We start from the raw sequence: 22,537 nt of genomic DNA on the forward strand, positions 1-22,537 counted from the left end.
AGGATCAGAAAATATGTGCCAGGCATAACTTCTCAGGAGTGACTGACCCAGCTTTCACATGTCTGTGTACTACAGTCTCAGGAAGCAGCACAAGGGAAGTGCTGGCAGCAGCACTCCACATCATGTGTTTAGTCTGATACTAGAGTGAGGGGCAAACAAGTGTATGCTTTTAATATATTTGGAAAGGATTACGTAAGAAAACCTTATTTTGGATCATTCTACCCATTAATACATCTCCTTTGGGAAGACAGTTACATTCCTGTCTTCCTCCTTGTCCTGTCTGCAACACTGAAAGCTGTGTAGAAGGTTACAGAGGCATTCCATACTCTAAGAGGGCACACACACACCTTGGTCCGTGCGAGCAGTGGGGCACCGCGCTCCAGGAGCAGCTCCACAACCTGGTCATGGCCACTTCGTGCTGCACAGTGCAGTGGGGTGAGTCCATCCTTAAAGTAAAAGGAGAGAAAGCAAATGAGCACATCCCCGACCGTTTGTCCTGGCACTCTGGGGAACAATCTGCCAGGAATGCAGCCCCACATGTGTGAAAAAGCTTCTTTTTTGACTCCTAACTGAAGCTTGCTCCACAGCATGAAGTTTCATCCCTGCTCTTCTTTGCACCAGTGAAGGACACTCTAAGGTTACTGTCTGAGAGAGGAAGGCTGTTGTGTGCTGAAATATCTTCTCAAAGGATAATATGAGGGTGCACTGCCTCATCCCCTCCCTCCCCTCTGCATGGCTTTGAGACTGCATTGTCTCTCCCTGGGCAATGCCTGCTGGGTTGAGGATGCTCCATAAATCAGTCCATGTCCTTTGGATTGCTTGTGATGCAGGGATGAAACAAGCAATGCATATACCAGAAAATCTGCTCTAGAAATTTCTTGTGCTTTTAAACAGGCATCAAGGTAAAGACGATTTTAAAAAGAGAAAAAGAGAGAAACAAACAGAACCAAATATTTCACTTCTGAGATTGAGAGGTGAACACAGAGCCAACAATTGTTTTCTAAAACTGCTGTCAGACCACCAACTCCACAATAGTTTTTTCCATAGCAGAACACCATCCTGTACCATAAGACTTGCTCAGGATACTATTAATGATACAGCAATGGTAGCAAAAGATGTGTTGATTAACTATTTGGACGGATGGGAGAATGAATTCTAGGTGGCTTTTGTATCGTTGGGACTTTATGCAGAAAAGTAAGTATGAGACTAGAAAAAGGGTTGTGAAAGAATATTAGTGCAGAATGACAGAAAAAAGGTAACAGTAGGATATGAAAAGCCAACTTTTCATCTCATTAGCCCTCAGTATTGTTCAAGCATGGACTCAGAGATGTCATCAACACTCCCTCAACATAAGTGGCTTTACAAAGGTGAAACAGGAATAGTTTTTAATTCAAAGGAAAGCCTTCTCCCTTTGAGACATGCTGCTCATCTTGTGTGACATCAATGCTGTTATTCTAAGGAGCCCATTGAAGAATCCAGTAACAGCTTAATTAAAAGGAGAATATACTGGTCTGAATTACTCAGAGGCTAAAAGAGGAACAAAATGGCAAAACCATGGCACTAAGGAGGAGTTGGTGACCCTGCTTCATACACAGATGGACTGTTGACCTTGCTAGGGTTTGGAGGAAATCTGCATCACTAAATTTTTAAATTAAAAGTAGCTCTAGACTACATGGTGCCATTGCAACTGCAACCTCATTTTGGCAAACACTGCCCTGTAACACCCTACAGAAGGCAGCTCCAAGAAGCAGAGCCTCTCTCATGCCCGGTTTCCAAAGGACAGAGCCCTTTCCAAGTGAGCAGCACCACAAAGCTCCATAGCTGCAAGGAGCTGAAGTCTGCAGGAAGAATTTTTCTCCCTTACTTATCTAGTTTTTCCACAGGCTTTTGAGACACACTGAAGGGGTTAAGTGTGCCTTGGTGCTCCCTGTCTCAGAGGCATCCCTAAACCCCCCAGATTTGCACTGAAATTCCACAGATAGAATATCAAACCTAAAAAGAGAACTTGTGCCCTTCAGTGCTGGCAGATGAGGTCAGTGTGAAGAATTAGGTTCTTCACTAATTTACTTGTTTTTTATGCATTGAAACTTCAGAGTGCTCTAAACCAAGTCTTTTTACAACCAACCGAGGTATATTATCATCTCATTGCCAGAGGGAATCCTACAGATAACTCCCATTGGCATTACAAAGGTAAGAATATATCTCCAATGCATTTCTAGGGAAGGTATTTATTTGGTATTTCTTTCCAGTTTCTGGCCTCTTGTGCTCTGCATTTTTAATCAATGTGGGAGGTTCACTTTCCGTATCTGCATAGTGGCTTTGATGTTACTCTATTTAATAAAACAGAAGAAAAAAAAAAAAAAAAAAGGAAAATTGTGAAAATCCTTGAACAAAAGCAGGACAAATCCCGAGAGGGAGATAAAGAAGTAAAACATAAGCTAAGAAGCACATCAACTCCACAAGAAAGTCTGGCTGAAACAAAAAAAAAAAAACTTAAATAATTTAAAAACATGATTTCTTCTTTGTTCTTATCTACAACTCCCTTTAAAAGCAGATCTAGAAATTTGCTACCTATCCTATTCTACCCTGCTATTGCTGTTTTGAGGGCTTTCCACAGAATCCTCTTCTCTTTCCTCTTTCTGCTCTGAGGAAAATAGCATGTATATTTTAAAATTATTGTATATTTAATACTTCCAATTCTTTTGCTTTTATCTTTTATTCAAAGACTAGAGAAACTGCAAAGAGAGAGCTACTGTAGTACAAGAATTAGTACAGAAAACAATGCAGACAAGCTGACATGAGCAAACATTAAGAGATGCACTGGTGTACCAAACTAATCCTTTTTTGCACCATTATCTATTTGCCATGAGCCTCAGTGCTCTCAAATCGACTTCAGGAGTTGGCCTAAGTACTTTGTCAATCATTCCTTTGCTAATTGAAGAACACACAGTGACCAATACATCAGGGACATCATTTGACAGAATATTCAGCTGTGGGTCAGAGGGGAACACACTTTGAAGCACAGATAAAGGCTATCCCATAAACACAAAGGCTGCCATGCCAGGATACAAGAAACTCAGCAATTTTATGTTTAAAGAAGTTCAACAATTATCTTCTCGCCCCAGATTGTGTGTAATGGAGACTTAAAATGTTTGTAGCTCCCCATTGACATCTCACACCTGATGTTCTGCTGTTCCCACACATGGTATTCTCCTACCTCACACCCTGTGTTGTAACTGACAGCTGGGTCACCCTTAGGAATGACAGTGCAATCCCCTCTGTGTGCACGGAAGCCAGAAAATTCCATCAATCCTGATTCCCTCTTAAATGGTTCTCAAAATATAAGGAAAACTTCTGCTTTTTTTTCCTTGAAAATCAATCACTGGTCATTTTTTAACCTGCCAAATTAATTCTGAATTCTGTCCGTGACTCCTAACTGTAGGGTTAACAAAGATGAATTATTTGGTCATTTCACAAATGCTTTCTTTCAGCTTAGCAGAGACACTGAGACAAAAAGCAGCTGTGCTTATGAGGGATTTTTAATGGGAAATGATGTGGGCAGCACTTTCACAGGACAGTTGCTCACATTCAGTGCTCATTCGACCAAAAAGTGATGATAGACATGAACATCAAAGGCCAAAATTATCAACAAATTATTCTAAACTGCAGGTGCAAGTTCTCATTTTCATAAGGGTGAAGTAAAACTTTAGTATTTCACATGTCAAACATGCAAAATTGTCTAAATTTTCTTGACAAATAAAGGGCTTTTAATTTGTTCATTTTTCATTATGACTAAACCTCATCTCTTTAAAAATGAACGAGGCAAGTCTCCCTCTTGCTCTAAGCTCTTGGCATAATTAAACAGGCTGTAAAGTATTCCTCCAGGTCTGCCATTCACAGTACAAATTTGAAAAATTCTGCAAAAGATATACCATGTGCTTACTTGAGTATTAAGATAGTAAGATAAATCACTCCAAATACTGGTAATTTTGTAATTAACTTGCTTAGACAATTCATACAATAATCCCTTCCCATTCCCTTGTAAACATTATATGAAGTCACTCAATTTTTTATAGGAAATATCTGCATTGTGATTAGATATTTATAATCTGACATGGCTTTAGGAACAGCAAAAGCTGCCAATGAATTATTAGTGCTCTTTGCATGTAGGAAGGCAAGGAGAAAATGTCACAGCAGCATTACTGCAGGAACAAACACTGTACAGAGCACGATGCCAAGGCAGGGCCAGGATCCTGCTACAATGGTCACCACTCCCATGTGGGAATAGCAGAGCCAAGCCTGTTTTGTCTGGATGCAGATGTACAAAAGGATATATCGTTACTAATAAATCTCAGCAGGCTTCCAGAACGAGTGTTAAGGGGTGTCTGAAGCACATTCCCCACAAAAAAAAAAAACCAAACCCACCAAATCTGAGTTGTGCCGCCCAGAGTTTCCCTCCTTTTGTTTTCCCATTGGTACCTTTCAGCTGAGTGACCTGGCACTTCTCTCAGCTCCAGCCTCCTCCTCTCTGTGGCCCCTGTCCAACCCAAATGGTGCAAGCAGACCTTGTCCCACCATTCCCACGCCTATCCCCGCTCCAGCTGCCACGCTCCAGGCACACAACATGCTTCCTTTCCCACACAATAAGCTTTGCCTTCCAAGACTAGATGCTCTCTTTCATTCCATGGATTTGATTCAACTGCAAATATTCAGGATGAAAGGCTGCAAGAGGATACTTAAGAGAAGTCCCAGAGCAAGAAAAATCTAATTTCAGTGTTGGCAAGACTGAACAGGAAGAACATAAAATGTGTGACAGCTTCAGTGGCTCAGACAGGTGACAGTGTTCTTCTCCCTCTGAAGGGTGTTTGCTTACTCCCACAAAAATAGAAATTCCAGCAAGGTGATAAAAGCCTGTGAATAAAACTGTATTTTAAAAGCAAAAAAGCATACAGAACCAAAAAAAGCCTCATATTCTTGTTCTTTTTTTCCCCCCATACAATTTATAGAGAGAGATGATAAAAATAGAGATAATACAAAAACTGCATTCAGAAAGAATATTCCTTGTAATAGCCACCAGCATTTTCATATTCTGAAGGTGCATACTTTAATGACTCCATTATATGAGGAGTTTTAAAAATAGAAATACATGCATTTTGGCCATGCTAAAATTGCTTTTAAATGCTGACAATAATTCTCCCTGTAAGAATCCTCAGTGTGTTCCAGGAAGGCTGTAAATGCTTTCCTTCCCTCAAAGTGAGAACTGGTAATTGTCACACTACCCTTGATCACCTGACAGTGAATTAATCATAAATTAAACTTTCCATCATCAATTTTTCTCACCCTCCAACTCTAATCATCAGAATCTGCATGGGTCAGAATTTTGGCCAAATATTAAAATTTTAAATAAAATTATGTCATTGAAATTCTTACTAATATAAGAGAATGTATAGAGAATATAGGTTTGAGTAAAATTTTGAATATTAAATATTTTAGTGTGGGAATTTTTACCCATTAATTATTTAGTGAACAAAAGTGCAGTAAAGGCTTATATGTAAGTAGAAGTTGGAAAACACATACTAGATATTATATAATAATAGATGTCAAAATAATATTTTAATATTTTGCTATCATCTAATAATTATCTAGTGTAAAGGCAATATTTTGTTATTATATAATATTATAACACTATCTGTAACAGATAGTACTAATAAAACTATCCTATTATTGTGTTTGAGAATGAAATTTCCATTTCTGCTTTGGATACAATACAAAAGATAAATTAAATTTCACATTTTAAAAACTTAGTGAGGACTTGGTTGAGAAAAAAATGGTAGAACTCACCAAAAAGATAAGTAAAATATTATTTTAAAATATGCAATTGTGTCAAGAGATTTACCAGCATCTTGACACTTCTATGGCTTCGTGAGAACTGCCATAAAATTTCAGCAAATACATTCTGAAATGTATAGAAAATAAAAATACTAATTCCTGCAAAAAGCAGAACTTTCCTTTGACATGCTGCATTAAGTATGGAACAGCAGGACACATGCATCATTGACTCCCTTTGAGGAAAAGACATTTTAATTTCTATTTTTAAACAACACAGGGGCTCCTAAAGAATCATTCCAATGTAACATTTTCAAACATAGAAAGCTTTCACAGATTAACTTTGCAAAACTGAAGTACTGAAACTCATCTGCAATCCGCTAAAATAAGTGTTTGCATCTTAATTTATGCAGCATCAGATGTCATATAACAAAGCAAGCTAAAAATAAACGGAATGAAAGCAGTGAGGACTGTTTTAACTGAAGAGCTTATTTTGATGTGGTGTGGAGCACAAGAACTTGGCAGTGATACATCCTAGTATTGGAATTCTGCTGTTTTGCAGTGTCTGTGACCTGCTGGAAGAAGGCAGGCGTTCCTGCAGAGCCCAAGGGAAGGCAGTAGGGAAGTCAAGATGTGTTAGTACCGCAGTGGGACAGGCGGGGTCTGTGCTGCCACGGGCAGAGCACACGCAGCACATCCCTGCCTCCTCCGCACCGTACGGACTCACAGCCAGAGCCAGGCACACGAGGTGAGCGGACAGAGCACAGGGAGAAGAGAGACACACCCAGATAATGTAAACAGCTGACACAAAGACATGGACAGCAAAACCAAGGCTCTGGAATCTTTCCCACATGAGGCACATGCCACCGTGAACCCTGGAGCAGGGAAAAGGTGGAAGGTGACGGGAAGCTGGGGGGCCTCTGCAAGCTGGGATACGTGTGCCTCAGGATACCTGAATGGGTTTTCAGGGGTAACTTTGTACTGACATTTTGAGCCCATGTAGCAGCTGACAAAGGGCGGGGAGCTGAGACAATGAGAAGACTAAAATTGGTCCCTCCAACCTACGTTGGGCAAATGCTGTTCTCTCAGGTTCATTCACAACTGCGTTCAACCTTTGCGGGTGAGCAGGGATGGGAAAAAACTTTGACCTCTTAAAATCCAAAACATCCCTTACAATCTTATGTGTCAACTTGTCTAGAACAATATCTAACTACTGAACAGGAAATAGGTGAATTCAATACTGCCATTCCAAAGGTCAGACGAACTATTTCTGTACAACATGCTTAGGGGCATGTGGAATATCCTGACTGAAGTATATTATTAGCATTTCATTCCTCTTTTCCGTGAGATTTTAGGTGTTTACTGTGGAAAATGTGAGCAGGAGTGATTTGCTGCACACCTGCTTGAGAGGCAGCTTTTTCCATCAGCAGTAGTTTTAAAAAATAAAAAATAGTGAGATATCATTTCATAATCAGAAACCAAATCACAATCACATGCACAGTTCACAATAATCATGACTGTCTTAAGAGCTTATGAAGCAATAAATGGCTAATGTAATTAATATCTAAGTAACTGCAGAGGTTTAATCAACCCCAAAGGTAGCTGACTGCAATATCTTCTACCTTCCTAGCAGGTTAAACAAAAACTCTCATGTCCAGCTCTAAATTTTGTGTTCTAAAACACTCTTGATCACTTGGACACATAATTTTGTAGACGAGCTGCTTAAAAACCAGCAGCTCCTAAGAACGAGCCCTATACAGCTGAGTCTGAATAAATGATGTTTTCCCAGGTGATTCCAGAATCCCATCCGAAATAATTAACCCTGCCCATACAAAACGATGTGTTGGGGGTTTTTTTTGCCCTGAATGACTGTGAAATCACCCATAAAAAAAGGGCAGAGAGATGATGTGACATTTCAATAGGACAACTGGGAGGAGAAAGCCAGTGAGAGTTACCTAATTAATACTCCATGCTTTGTCTGGGGAAGAGACACGTGGCTGCTGGCTCTGAGGAGGTTACTTGTCCCTGTATCAGCTCTCCAATAAAAATGGACTGAGCTCACTAGAGCTTCCACAGGCTATACCGCGACTGGCACAGACATTTAGGGGTCAGGGGACTGAAAGGATTAGCTGAGTCCAGACCTTTCATTTCCTCTTGCTGTGCATTCCATGTGCTGTGCATCATCTTGTGTCGTGTAAGGTTGGACTAATTAACAGGCTTATTCCCTAAAAACCACCAGTTTCATCAGCTTTTTCTTGTATAATGTAGGCAGGTTATACAGGAGACTAAAGGAAATAATATTTCTGCCTCCTACTATCACTAACACCAGCTGTTCTTTAGTCTGATACCATAGAAAAGAGTCTATATAAAACAAACACACAAAAAAATCCCCAAAAGCAAGCAAGCAAGCAAGGAAAAAATCCCAGTCCATTCCCCAGCAGGGACAATATCATATTCAGGGAACAGAAAGACTCACCCTGGTTTTGGCATCGATCTGCCCTCCACGATCCAACAAGAGCTTCACCATGTTTGTGTTTCCCCTTTTGGAAGCCACATGCAGTGGGGTGATTCCATTCTACACCATGAAAAGAACAAACAATGAGCTGGATGGATCTGAAGGTGTGCAATGGGGGTGAATTTGGGTTCCGATCACAAAAAAATGAGACCATCACATTGTAGGGAATAAATGAGAATGTACTAGAGCATCAGAGCTCCATATAAGCACACACCATACAAGCTAGAGTTAGTAGTTCCTTCCCACACAAGATTCCTTCTCCATTGTTTTGGGGTCCTTGAATAAAGGGAGCAGAGCATCTGCCCAAGCAGCAAACATCGCAGCCCCAGGTCAAGACAAATGCACAAACATGTATCAGAGTCCCAATGAGCCAATAGTCACAAAACACTGATGCATTTCAATCACTGCAACGTACACAGAGGACACAAATGCGTCACTCCTACACAAAGGAACCTTCTTGTGTAGTGCCAAGAGCATAAAGGGTTGGTAGGCTGTGTAGGCTGTGTAGGCTGAAAGTCCTTGAAAACACTTTGGGTGAGGCAAGAGGTAATATTAGCAGCTACTCCAGATTGGAAACAGGAGGGAGTCAGTCTAGAAGGCAGAACCTTGAAGTAATTCAAAGTGTCTGGCAAAATTAAACAGCAAACTTGTGACCTGGGAGCTGAGTTGAGCTTACCAGAGGTTTTCGCTTCAAACTACATAACATACAACAGCAAAGAGAATGTACTATGTAACTCTGCAGTTGTTTACCATAAAAGAGTAGTCATGATTACTTCTTTTATTGTTGAATTTATAGAATAACAATATACTTTAACTTCTGGTTTTGAAATATAGTTATATGCGAAAACATCAAATTAAAGTGGTATATCAAATACTGAATACTGAAAAAGCCATCTATTTTTTAGAGTACATCTAGCAAACAGAAAAGCTGAAGGGAGCTGACACATTATAAGACCATCAGCTTTCTGGAGCTGGCCAAAGGATCCTGCTTCCTCCAGCTGGGAATACTAGCTCTTACACAACTCCCAAGGCCTCCAAGGCATTGCAGGGAGACAACCATTCAGAATTATGGCAAAAAAGACATTTTTGATCCCAACAGAACTTCAGCATAACTTTGCCCCTTCCTTCACTCCACTCTTGCCTTAGTTACCCAAAGAAACCCTCCCATTTCTGTAGGCCAGCAGGAGCAGGAAGATGAAGGGCTGAGCCCGTACCCTGGCTGTGAAGTCGACTGCAGCTCCACGGTTCAGCAGCAGCGTGGCCACGTTGACGTTGCCATAGTGGGCAGCGATGTGCAGAGGGGTAAAGCCGCTCTACAAAGGGAAACAGCCCTGGTTATGGACATCTTCTCATACAAGAGCACCACCTGAACTAGAACTTGAGTTTAAAATGCTGCCCAACTAATTCAATGTGCCAATTCTATTCAGACCATGTCCACCTATATTAGAGCACTGCCTTTCAGGCAGAGAGGCCAGTTTTCAGGTGGGAGATTATCATAAGTGCTTCATTCTTTCATTCCCCAACTCAGTCCCCTGCATCAGTGGCCAATAAGATCAGTGTTCATCACAGAAAATATTAATATATTAGCCATTCTTAAAGAAAATAAAGCAAGTTCCTTGTTACCATTTGGAAGCAACATGGGTCTTTTAAGCTGCATCTATTTATTGGGGTTGGAAAAACGACCACCAAAGTTGTTGGATTCTTATTTTACTCCTCTTAGAAATACGGACAACATATTTCCTACTGGATTTTTTGGTTTGTTTCTGTTTTTCGAAAGCAGTAATTATTCAAAATATAATTAGAGTTTGGTTTACATGAGAAATTACTAGTAGCATAGTAAAAGAACCATAATTATTTATATTTATATACAATTTGGATTGCAAAGGAACTGAAGAAACTTTGTAATCTATAAACGAAAAAACCCACATTTATTGTGTTTTGAATACTAGAAGGTGAAACCTACTCCAGCTATGAGATGTAGAATCGCTTGACAACAACATAAAAAAAGATAAAATTTTCAGAAACTAGGACAGAGAGCAAGCTTTTATTCTCGTAAGTAATTCAAGTAGAAATGGCCTTGCTTTTGAGGTTTCCCTGAAGAGTTTTACACTGATTTGATTGGATCCTGCTGGTAGTTATAGAAAGGGAGGAATACTTCTGACTTCTTGACTACAGTGTGCTCTCAGCTAGGTTTCCTTCCTCTCAGTATCCAAACCACCATTTTAGATTACTCCTGGAACAAAGGAATACGGGCACGTGCTGCCCTCCTTCAGCAGGCACTGCAGCACCCCTTGCCATTTCCATTAGGGAAGAACATACCCATGGAGCAGGGAAGCTGTCACCCTTCAGTTCACATCACTGCTGCCTCCTGGCAGCCTGCTCATGTGTGCACACACGAAGAGGGAAGCATCTTCCCATGGGCATGTGCATCCATAATTCATTCCCTCCTCCAGCAGAGAAATTCCATTATTCAAAAACAGATATTGAAACAACAATTACATTCATGAAGACTGCTGTTTCTCCTAAGAGGAGCAGTGATCTTTGGGGAAAATCCTAGTCCAAGCCAACCAACTCCATGATTTTTAGTGGAAGTAAAATCCATATAAGAAATGTGTTATTTACTGCAGGTAAATTCTGAGTATGTACTGTCTCCGAGGGCTTTGCAAAACTTTATGGAAAAGACTGTAATAAGGAGAACGGTAAAAAGAAGCAGATGCCCTGAACAAGTTTTTACTTTGGGGAATTTGATTATGCTTATTATCGTAAAAGACAAAAAATTAATTTTACCATTATTCTGGCTGAGCCAGACACCCTGACTTAGTTATGCCAAGTGCATGCATTTTCATAATTAATGAAACGGAGCTAAAAAAGCATCTTTATCCTCTTAGCTCCATTACTCGCTTCAGACTCCTTTGGACTGATGTGAATTCTCAAAACTGTCCTTCAATACTGACACTAATAAAAATAAAATTTAAGACAAAAGACGAATAAAAATAGTTTTTCTGAGTTGCAAATTTCTATGTACTAAAAAAAAAGTAATATCTTCACTTTCATTGCTAAATAATCAAGAAATATTGGAAAAGAGCAGAGAAAATAATCAAAAGTAACAGAAAGAATAATTAAAAATTATTGATCTCGGTACCTCAGTCGTCCTATTCACCATCATCTGATGCAGCATGGTTTGGGAAAAAGAGGAACAATATTAAAGACTGGCCACAAAATGAAGAACTATGTTGCTTTTTCTGAAATGAGTTATGCTGTTAATTATGGGAAAAGCCATTCAAGCATGCATTAATTTTAAACACAACCTACGTTCCCGTGGGCAATAAACCAATATCCTATTTAATGGGGAAGCAGTGATTCTGCTTCCGTTCCAATGGCTTCTGGTTCGCAAATAATGAGAAAAAGCTGGTTACCAAAGAAATGGGAGGCTTAACTAAAAAGTGAAAAAATGAGCACTTTGTAATTACTGTGTAGCTTAACACTGCAAACTTAAAGGTATTACTGGTGCTGCTGGTGGAGCAAGTTGTCCTTGCCCACCGCAGCAGTTCCTTTTCCCCATGAGGATGCAGGGATTCGAGGTGCTGTCCCTGGGCCCGGAGCCCGCCCCGTTACCTTGGACTGCACGTCGGCGTTGTGGTCATTCTGCAGCAGCAGCGCCGCCGACTTGGTGTCGTCCTTCCTGGCGGCGATGTGCAGCGCTGGCAGCCGCACCTTGCCCTTGGTGTCGTTCTCCAGCAGGATGGCCACCGCCTGGTTGTGTCCCTGCTGCAGTGCCACAGCCAGAGGGGTGAAACCGTCCTGGGGGGCAGGAAACAAGGGGTGCTCAGCACAGCCCGACAGCCTCGGGGAGCTGCGCCTCGCCCTTCGCACACACCAACTCGGGAAGCAAGTTCCCAGCTGTTTTCCACCTCTGCACTCCATCTCCAGGGACATAAGATTGGAGACACAACATTTTAACTCTTTCAAAAACCTTCAAAAGGCTTCCAAACATTTGAAATGCTTTCAAAGATCTTTTACATTTCAAAGTAGCCTTGGTTTAAGTCAAGTGCAAGCAAAGGATCATTCTACAGCATCTCTATTAATTACTTCTCATCTTAAAATGGGTCACAAAGCATATTCTTAGCAATTTTTTGGTAAATTTACCGAGCGCTGAACAGTGTTGATGTGAAAAATATAGAGAGAATATGTTTCTGAATACCTCACATCTCTGCAAAAAGAAAGTGTATCAAATGTGTTTGCTGCTGTTCCCGTTCCAAGTTACATATGAACCACGAGTCAAGAAACCCAGATCATGTTTAAGGAACATGATTTGAAGGAGGAAAATATCACATTATTTATATTTTTTTGAAAAAGAAAATCAGAAAAAGCTCTTCGCTTGTCATTCATAGCTTTAGCTTTGTTTATAACTTAGTTTAAAGTTCTCTTGCTCCTCCCTATGTGCCTGGGATGGCCAGTGCTTTAAAATCCATGATAACATGATATCAGCTTGCTCTCCTGGCCAAAGTAGGATGGGCTACCAGATATTTCATTCTAATTTCAAACTGATCCCTTGCTCTGGTCATGCATCCTCCTCAAGCACAGGTGTGCTGTAACCACATGAGAGATGGGACAGCATTGCTTTGGAATAGGAATATGGAAAGATGAGAGAAGAATAAAGGCCAAGTTAGGAAGGAATGAGAGCTAACATATGTTGGAAGAAACATTTGAAGAATTGCACAGGCAATTTTTCCCCTCAGTAATCTAATAACTTTCTCTCCCTTTTGCGTCGAGCTGTGGGTAGGTGCATTGTAACAGCGATACTGCTGTGGGTTCTGTTTGTAATAGAGATTAAATTCTGTACAGTGAATTAAAAAGGGGGAACAGCTGACAAAACAGCTGAACTGTAAAGATTATTCTGAGATTGGGGCTACATAAGGTGTCGAAATGGCTTAATGCATTTGCCTTTTGCCTCTGGGAACATGAGAACAAATCCTGGATTAGAGACTCTGAAACTGAGCTCATCCTTACTCTCCTATTTTATCTGCACATATATAAGTGTGAGAGGAAATGAAATGCATCCAAAGGCAGTGCAAGTTTCAAGGCTTCAAAGACAAGTTCATCCATTTGATTTGCACCATTTCATCTCCCACCCTTCTCTAAAAGGACACAACTCTTTCTGCATTCCCTTTCCTATTGTCTCTGGAAAGCATGGCTGACCGAAGCTTGGAGACAGCTTTTCACTTCCTCACGTCCCATGAGGAGGGCCAATCTTTGATGCTAAACAGCAGGACTTCTCCCTGCATTTCAACGGCATCCACAGTTCAGGCTGCCATCCCTCCTTACTGAATGTACCATTTCTTCATCCTATTCATGAGATGAACTCTGGGCATATATGAAAGCAATGCTGGCTCAGGCCTTCCTTCAGGAACATTCACACAATCATGGAAACCATCACCTCAGCAAGACCTGAACCTAAAACTGACCTAGTTAAGCAGTAAAGAGGTCAAGAGCCTTTACTTGACAAGCTACAGAGTGAAAACTGATCTTTCTGATGGCAGAAGACAAATTTGGAGTCAGGGTCAGAGTAGGAATATATTTTACTTTTTCTCCTCATTGCCTTTTTTATAAAATCAGACTACATAATGAGTTCTGAGGATGTCTGCATTTAAACAGAGGCCACGAGAATTAGAGCCATCTCACCCTCACAATTCCTGTAAAATGAATGAATTCCCAGCCAGCAGAAGTTACTGGGAGCTGGCTGCCAGCAGGTGACTGTGGGCTGCAGCAGGGCTGGTCTCATGGAGAGCCCCAGTTCCACCTGGCTCTTTCACAAGGACTGTGTTTCTGCCACGTTGCCTGGCAATCATCTGAGATTTTGTATTTCAGAAAGCTGACCTGCAATGTGATCGCCACTTCTATGAGGGGATTATTTTATGAGCTGTCATCAAATAGTACAGTATCCACTGAGAGAAGGGACAGTAAGACAGCTGTTAACACTGACAGGTTTGAAGGGAAAGAGAGGGAAAATAAATGCACCAGCATTTCAAATTCATCTGCTTGTGAAGGCAACCCAGAAAGGGAATGTTTCTGGCCAGGCTGGAGAAAAGAACATGAACAAAAGCTCTGGCCAGAGAGGAATTTTGCTATAGCTACTGCTCATGGCACATCCACAGAACAAACAGGAAGATACACTTTGCAGCATAGAGCCTGTTCACTCGCTCCCTTGGATGGAATAAACAACATTCAGCACGAAGAGGAAACAGAATGAGCATAGTCCTAATGATCAATAACTATTCTCCATTGCCCCTAAACCCCCTCATATGCAGAAGGAAGCTTGTGGGATTCAGTTCCTCTTGAGATGGAGTCCCCTCTCTCCAACTTAGGTGTCTCTCCTGCTTGCACAGGAGTTAATGAAGGTTTACAATCCACATTCCCAGCTAATACCATCCTTCTGCCTATTTACACCCACGTGGTCCAGCAGTAGAAATAAAGTGTGGGTGGAGAAAACAGCCTGCAAAGCTCATTGATGCAATCCTCGTTAGCCATTTGGTTTCCAATTTACACTAGTCACAGCCAATAATGAATACTCACAAGTTATACCAAATCACAGGAGAACCTCAGAATCAGTGTAACTTAGGGGAACAGCAGCAAGAGCCTGGAGTAGGTGAGCTCCAAGTAGTTCTATGAACCCAGCACTACAGAGAGATGCACCACTTCTGAATTGAGCTACACAATTCTGTACACAGCCCACACAGTTCTGACTTCAAGTGATCTGAACACAGAGGCAAAGAAAAAAGATGAGAAAACCCCCTCACCTCGGTAGCTGTGCTTTGGTTGGCTCCATTCTCCAGGAGATATTTCACCACCTCAATGTGGTTCTCTTGAGCTGCCATGTACAAAGGAGTAAAGCCATTCTAGGAAGGACACCGGAGAAAAGAGCGTCACACGGAAATGATATGTACCAACAATAATGAACCACAAATGGATACACAGCTAAAAATGCATTTGTGTTCTTGTAACTCAACGTAAGAAGAACAGCCTTGCATTTTTCCCTTAATACACTCATGTTCAATGCCATTTAAACCCACAGAAGTCTCCACGCTTTCACATGCATTTTCTTCTGACATATTTTAAGGAAGCAATGGACATACTAATTATTAATACAGCTATTCCTTGCTGATACTGCTCAGGGATATAAAACTGGCAATAAAGTTTTATGAAAGCTGACAGGAAAGCAAGAGTTTCCTCCATTTATTACATTCACTTAACTGAAGACGTCATCCCCTGGAACCCATGAAGTCCATACCTTCTGACAAGCTCAGCAGAGACGGCAAAGGCTTAACATACTACGTAAAATTTTGTAATACATAAAACATTGCAAAGCATCCAACATAAAGGAACTCGGCTTTGCAAAGGAGCAACTGCATTTCTGACCATTCAGCAGGTTCAGTTATAATTTAATTAAAAACATACATCAAAATTACCTACGTTTATTAAAAGAGTTTGCTCTGACTAAAACATAATTTTAAAAAATTATTCTAAATCAGTCAACTTACAGTAGAAACGTGAGTTCTTTCTTCGCAATAAACTATTTTAATGCAAACAATTGTAATTAATTACCTACAAAATCTTGATGAAAGAAAGGCATGGAAGTGAGCTGACTGCCTGAACAATAATTTACTTCTAAGATGACCTTAGAAAATTCTTCAATATTCTGTAGATTACTATGTAACATAAGAGAACATAATCACCTCTACTTCTGGCTTGAAATGTCACTTTTAACTTGAAAATAAACCATAAACCAGACTTCAAACATGCAATTTATTTGTTTTTTATTATCCTGTATGCTGTCACGCTAAATGACAGTGTTGTACATTCACACAAGCAATCAGAATGAATACAAATATGATGATAACCAAAAACCTTGTTTCAGAGAAGCCAATATTATTCTTTCTAGGAAACCTGCTGTGGAAACATTCCATTAATTTCCTAATTAAATGAAATCTCATTTTTCAGTCACTAGATAATACAGAGATTGTAGAACTGATTCTACAACACCCCTCTGTGTTTAAAAATGTAGAGGACTGTTGAGGCAATAAACATAATGAATGTTGTGGATGTCATATTATATCTGTCATAAAAGTTGTAGCAAATATTTTAATGCTGCTCTACACAATATTCTGGCATTTCCACTGACAATCTTGGGATATAGAATTAAAAAATGGCACCCAGAGAACACTTAACAGCAGTTCAATGCCAAAACTGGGGGATGTAATTTGAGTGGCTTTCCACAGGAGTCAATTACTATCCAATATTCACAGAAATTATTCAATTGCTGAACTCTTATTATAGTCACAGATAGTATGAACAACATGGCCTGCAAGTCCATCAAACCACAGGATCATCATTTGCAACTGTGGTCAAAAGGCCTGGAAAGGTAATTTAGTAGGCACAAACACAAGTTTCTGCACTACTGCCAGAAAAATAAAGAATGCACACAGGGAACAACAAGTTAGAGAAGAATTCTGCAGAAAAGACCCTGAAGGTCACAGCAGTCTTTCAGAGACTGGTCACTGGTCAAGGAGCTCATTCTGCTGTAATAAAGACAACCCTCGCACTGGCATAAAAATGTATCTCCTTAGGGAAGCTATCTTCCTTTGAGAAAAGGCTAATAAATGGTGGTGTTCTGGCTGGAAAGGGCAAAGTGAAGGAAAACAGTCTTAAAGGAGAGGGGAAAGGTCTGTTCTGCATGATCATGATGACTAAAACAAAAAAGCAGAGTTTACAAGGCTGCTGGGCGGAAAATTCAGGTTTAACATAAAGAAAAGCCTCTTAACTATAAGGTCAGGGTGATGGACATCTTTCCTCCTCCCAAATCACTTCTAAAACCAGGAAGCAGACTGGAGGGACACAGAGCTCAGCCCTCTGGGGCAGGAGCTGGGGAGTCAGGGACCTCTGGTCTCCCAGTTGCTCCTCAGACAACTGTTAACAGGGAGGGGGAGATAGGAGATCCCATCATTACATAAAGTAAAGAAAGGCTGTTCACTGAGTAATTGGGAAGGCGCAGGGGATTGCCAGGCAGAGGCATGAGCTGGCAGAGGGAATTAGGAACAGATTGGGTTCTTTTCCATTGCAGTTGTAGGGAAAAGCACAGAGGAACCTGCAGGTAACCCAGCTGGCTCACTGTTCCAGCTCTCCTCCCCAGTCCGGAAAGATCCAGCGTGGCAAACTATGAGGGATAACTCATAGTAATTTTCCACTCACCTCATCAGCATTTTAATGGTAAAGTCTAATCTTCCAAATGTAACACATGCCATTTGTAAAATCCTTCTAGCTTGGAATATCACAAGCATCACACCCACTGAATTGGGTGAATACAACAATTTTCAAGCCACAGTGAATCAAAGTACTTAAAAGCTTTGAAGAATCTAATTTTTTTAATCAACTCAAGTCCCTGGTCCTGGAACAGAACTAGGACAATAAATCCCAGATTAGGAGACTATAAACAACGGGTACATGACTTCATGAACTTTTAATACCAAGAAATGCTAAATGTTTTTCTACACAGAGATCCAGAAGAGTGCCTATTCTATCATACCTGCGCTATATTCACACCTGAAACTACAGCAATTAGGAAAAAGAAAATTCTTGCACATAAAGTCATAGCATCTTCGTTTTCCTTCAGGCTTTATTTATAGTCTCAGACTACTGTATATATTTTGTTGAAATCTGACTCATTTTGAGAATTACAACATGCTAAGAGCTATGGACAAAACTGCCTTTACCAGACATGCTGGAAAAAATTCCCTTGAATTTCTCCCCCTGGCAAGGTCAAGCCTGACTTTGCTGGCAGAGAGAAGTCTGCTTTCTCAGTCTGCTTTCAGTGAAGCTCTGGTTTCAGAGCTTCTAATTGCAGTGTCCCCAACTGCAACAGTCCTGGCCCTTGGCCAGGAAACTCCTATTTTAGGATTCCCAATATGCCTGCTCTCCTTGGCAGAGCTGTGCTCAGTGGGATTACGTGCTAGCCCTGCTGGAGCTCTTCCTTCTTCCCTGGCCACTGGATGGACCCCAGGTGTTCCATCCTCCTCCCACCCCACATGGTTTCTGTGATGTGTCTGTCTGTCTGTCTCCTTTACAGAGAGTTTCTCTCAGCCAGTCCTGCACTTACTGAATGGAAATGCCCACAAAAACCAGACCCTTCCCCTTGTTACCATTCCTTCTATCAATCTAAAATTCCCTTCCCAGTTTCTCATCTTTTAGTTGCTAAGATCTGCACACCAATACTTCAGCTCTCTATTCTGCTTCTAGAGGTATGTCAAAGCTCAAAATCCCATAGCTCCCCAAACTAAAGAAAACATTTTCCCTTGACTTATGTTTCACTGTCTCAAAGTGTCTCATGCTGCATCCGTGACATACTGGGAAATGATTCTCCATGGCCATACTTCAAGAGACTGATCTCGCCCCTTAGAACGTGGAATGGGACTCAGCAAGTTTATGGGGCCAGTGGTGGGCACTTTTTATTTCAATGCATTTCCCTTCAGTTTATGATCCCATACCATCCAGAATTAAAGCAAGAATACCAACTGTGACCTGGAAAAGAGAAATGCCAGATTTACATTTTTCTTTCCCGTAAAGCCCAGCTGTGCTATCGTGTTCTGTCTGTATGTTTAGATTTGGTGCATCATTTGAAAAATCAAAATTAATTGTGTAATGATATATAACATTCATTTCCCAACAATGGTTTCATCAGAGTATTCCTGGTAAGGACAGAATACTGCAATTTCATTACCCCTACAAATGTGTACTGCAAGATGTTTACTGCTATAATATAAAGTCAAAACGAGAAATTATCATTAACCAGAGTATATTTCATACTCCATTCTTTCTACTACATTCACTGATTCACTGACTAATTGGAGAAAATGAGTAGCTCTCAAACAAATCTTCAAGCTATTAATGTAAATTGGCAATTCTATATATGGCTCAAAATTTGTATCATTAAATTGTCCCCAAGCCCTAATGAAGAAGATAGGACGAAGAAGCAGAGGGATTATTAGAGTATTGAGAAAATCATGCAGTTCTATTTCTTGGTAGAGGTTTATTTCATGGCAAGCTTTCAAGGAACCAAGGTTCCTTTTTGCATGCAGTACTGAGCAGTAAGCCGTGGAGTTCAGTGTCCGTACCTACAGTATGCACATAACTTATGTCCACATATATATATGAGAATATATATCTTTTTTCATACTGATAAGAAAAAGAGAGAAAATAGAGATATATAATCTCTACATTTTGCCTATTTGAAGAGGATTCATGAGAGTTAGCAACATATCCTTTGACTAAATACCATAAATGCAGATGAACATAACTATTTTATAGGCCTCCAGGAACTGCTTAAGACTGCATTGGATGACAGAGATTACCAGGAAAGAGGAGAAAACTGGCACCTGATGCAATGGTTTACATAAAAATGCTCATTTCTACTTAGTTTTACTCAATAGAAACAAATAGTGACATGAAGGACGAGACAAGAGTGAGGCAAGCTTAGATTATTCCTCAAAGAGATCCCACACATTACAAAATCTGTGTGCCATGATCCTGTACTGAAATGTTTTATGCAGTAAGATCATGATCATGTGGGGGGCCTTCAAGTTCAAGATCTGTTTCAGGGTTTTTTCTCTTCTTCAGAATACTGCTCAACTTCAACAAGAAGAGAAAGTTCCGATCTATATCTTTGTTCAGAAATAGACAATCTTCCTGTTTCCCCCATTTTCCACTGACTGGTACCACTCTAAACCAGTGACACCTATGGCTCACCTTAATAGTTCTATCTGCAGCCACTGCTTCCCTCATCCCTGTTGCCAGCAATCTCTACAGGAGAGGAAATACCCCCAGCAAAGGTTATTCTCTCTCAAACAGGAGAATGTTATGCAGGGAAGGAAAAGAACAGAAGCAGTGGGCACAAACTGAGCGTGACTTTTTTTACTGTGAGGGAACCAAGCACCAGCACAGGTCACCCAGAGAGGCTGTGGAGTCTCCATGCTTGAAAATACTCAAAACCCAGGACATATTCCCGGGCAGCCAATTGTGGGTGACCTTGCTTGAGTAGAGGAGGAGACAAGATGAGCCCCAGAGGTGTCTTCCATCCTCAGCCCTTCTGTGACTCAGTGAAAAATCCTCCAACAATCCAAGCAATAAAAGAACTGTAATCAATGAAATATGAGGATGACAAATAAATGCAATCTGCAAGCTAAATTCAAAGTACACATCTTGATAGAACCATCAATATCACAGTTCTGGGAACTTTGCTCAGTGCATTACGCTCAGAGCATTATTTTCAGCCAGTCTATAAATAAACTCTTCATAAGAGGATTATATCCAAGCAAGAGACATTCTCTGTATAAAAGGGTGAATTAAGGATAGACCAAGGTACCTATGTTAATTTTTTTAAGTCTCTTTTTTGTTGCTCTTAGCTTACATCAAAATCCAGGATTTTAACATAGCAGTGACTTTAACAATTACTCACCTTTATACTTCTTTCACATTAAAATATATTTTCCATGAAACAGATAATACATACTCTTCTTCATTAAAAAAATCTCATTAATAATTAAACTATAACATCTATATTTATATTCAATCTAACAGCAACTGTGACATTTGTGAAGATAAGGGTATAAGATAAAAGGATAAAATAAAGGGAAATTCATATAATTTAATTTTAAGGTGCCTAAGGAATATCATTTTGCCATATAGTCAACAGAAACTGGGCTACTCTGAAGAAAGATTAGGCATATTCAAATCAAGAGCTCCTATATCCACATTATGAGACAGATTGAGTAAAAACGCCTTTTAGAGACATCCACAACCAAACGAAATGCTGTGGATTTCTGATGAAAGCTCCACATGTTTTCAGAGCAGAATCTCTCCTCCCTGCTTCCAGGTGAGCAGTACATTATTCACTTGCCTAGGCTATCATTTAATTTTATAACAAAGCTGGAAAGTGCTAGTAAGGATGACACAGAGATTAGATGCAAGTATCTGTGCATACAGAAATGCTGGATAAAGAGTGGCACACCCTAACAGGAAAGCAAGCTACTGTATTCTGACCAGCAAGTGTCAGCCAGTCGTTTAGGTGACAATTCTTGCATCCATCACACATGGCAGATGCTGAGGCCCACAGAGTCCCATAGATTCAAGATGAGAAAAGCAGTCAGAAACAAGATAAGAATTACTGGATTTAGGGGGGCTGGTCCCAAAATTGGTCTAAACACTTAAACAACAACAATAAAAATTTTTAAAGGTATTTACTTGTTTGAGACAATAGATTGTAAACTAACTTGTAATAAATTTTTCTTTTTTAAATGTAGTGACACAGAAGCCTAACCTGAAAATAGCACCACCCCTTCAGCTGTCCCACTAATTCCCTAGTAATATAAATAGTGTTTGCCACTCTATATTTACACCATGGCAATAATGACAAAGCCTATGGATAAATGATGCTGCCTAGGCTGTGATGAACTTGGCAAATTCATTCACGAGGGATCACCCAGGACTTCAAGAGCAGCACTACGTATATGACACCTGCTGCCTCCCCACTGCAAGGCCCCTCTCTGGGGAAGTGTGAGTCAAAGCCACTTCCGAACCCAGATGCTGAACTTAAAGAGCACAAATATTCTATTTCAGCAGCTTCAAATATCACAATTTTTTCCTCAAGAACAGCAAAGTAATAACAGGGCCTGAAACACAGCCAGAAGAAATCAAGAGGTTCTATGCTCTGCAAATGGCATTCTTACATGGAGGGAGTCTGTAATAAAAATTGAGTTGATGGAGAATAATGGGATGAGAACAGATTGGTCATGCACAATATAACACCACCTTGATGCTGGGCTTATGTGAGGGCCCAAAGGCTTAGTCAGGGAACAGTCTCAGATTTTAATCTGGGCACTCATCCAAAACTGCATCTGGGGTTTGCCTTCTGAACCATGGTAAAGGAAAAGCAGTCCTGAAAGTATCCATTTATTTTGTGTGGCCAAGGGCTGGAAGGAAGACAATATTGTGCTAAAACCAAAAATAAGATGTTCCTATTTATTTGGTTGTGGCTCAGTCATCCCACACTCATAAATATAGATGGCCAACATTTGCATTGCCTGGTTCTCACAGTCACCACTGCGTCATCCCAGCAGGGGAGAACTGTGGTGTGTTGGTCTGCTGAGC

The 22,537-nt window shown here is 40.5% G+C and overlaps 1 protein-coding gene across 11 annotated transcripts in view; it reads right to left on the minus strand.

The window, feature by feature from the left end:
* The window catches only part of ANK2 (ankyrin 2), a 265,077-nt gene that overhangs the window by 94,056 nt on the left and 148,484 nt on the right, over positions 1-22,537 (minus strand). For 10 of the 11 annotated variants that reach the window (XM_088164284.1, XM_088164286.1, XM_088164282.1 and 7 more), the window contains 6 exons: positions 15,139-15,237; positions 11,957-12,142; positions 11,484-11,507; positions 9,556-9,654; positions 8,303-8,401; positions 348-446 (listed from right to left, as the gene is read on the minus strand). In XM_088164284.1, coding sequence (XP_088020410.1) covers positions 348-446; positions 8,303-8,401; positions 9,556-9,654; positions 11,484-11,507; positions 11,957-12,142; positions 15,139-15,237 — 606 coding nt within the window. The remainder of the gene's footprint in view (positions 1-347; positions 447-8,302; positions 8,402-9,555; positions 9,655-11,483; positions 11,508-11,956; positions 12,143-15,138; positions 15,238-22,537) is intronic. The other variant, XM_088164278.1, reaches the window with a different exon arrangement.

This window comes from Sturnus vulgaris, chromosome 4, assembly GCF_052056855.1.
Source record: "Sturnus vulgaris isolate bStuVul1 chromosome 4, bStuVul1.hap1, whole genome shotgun sequence".
NCBI lineage: Eukaryota > Metazoa > Chordata > Aves > Passeriformes > Sturnidae > Sturnus > Sturnus vulgaris.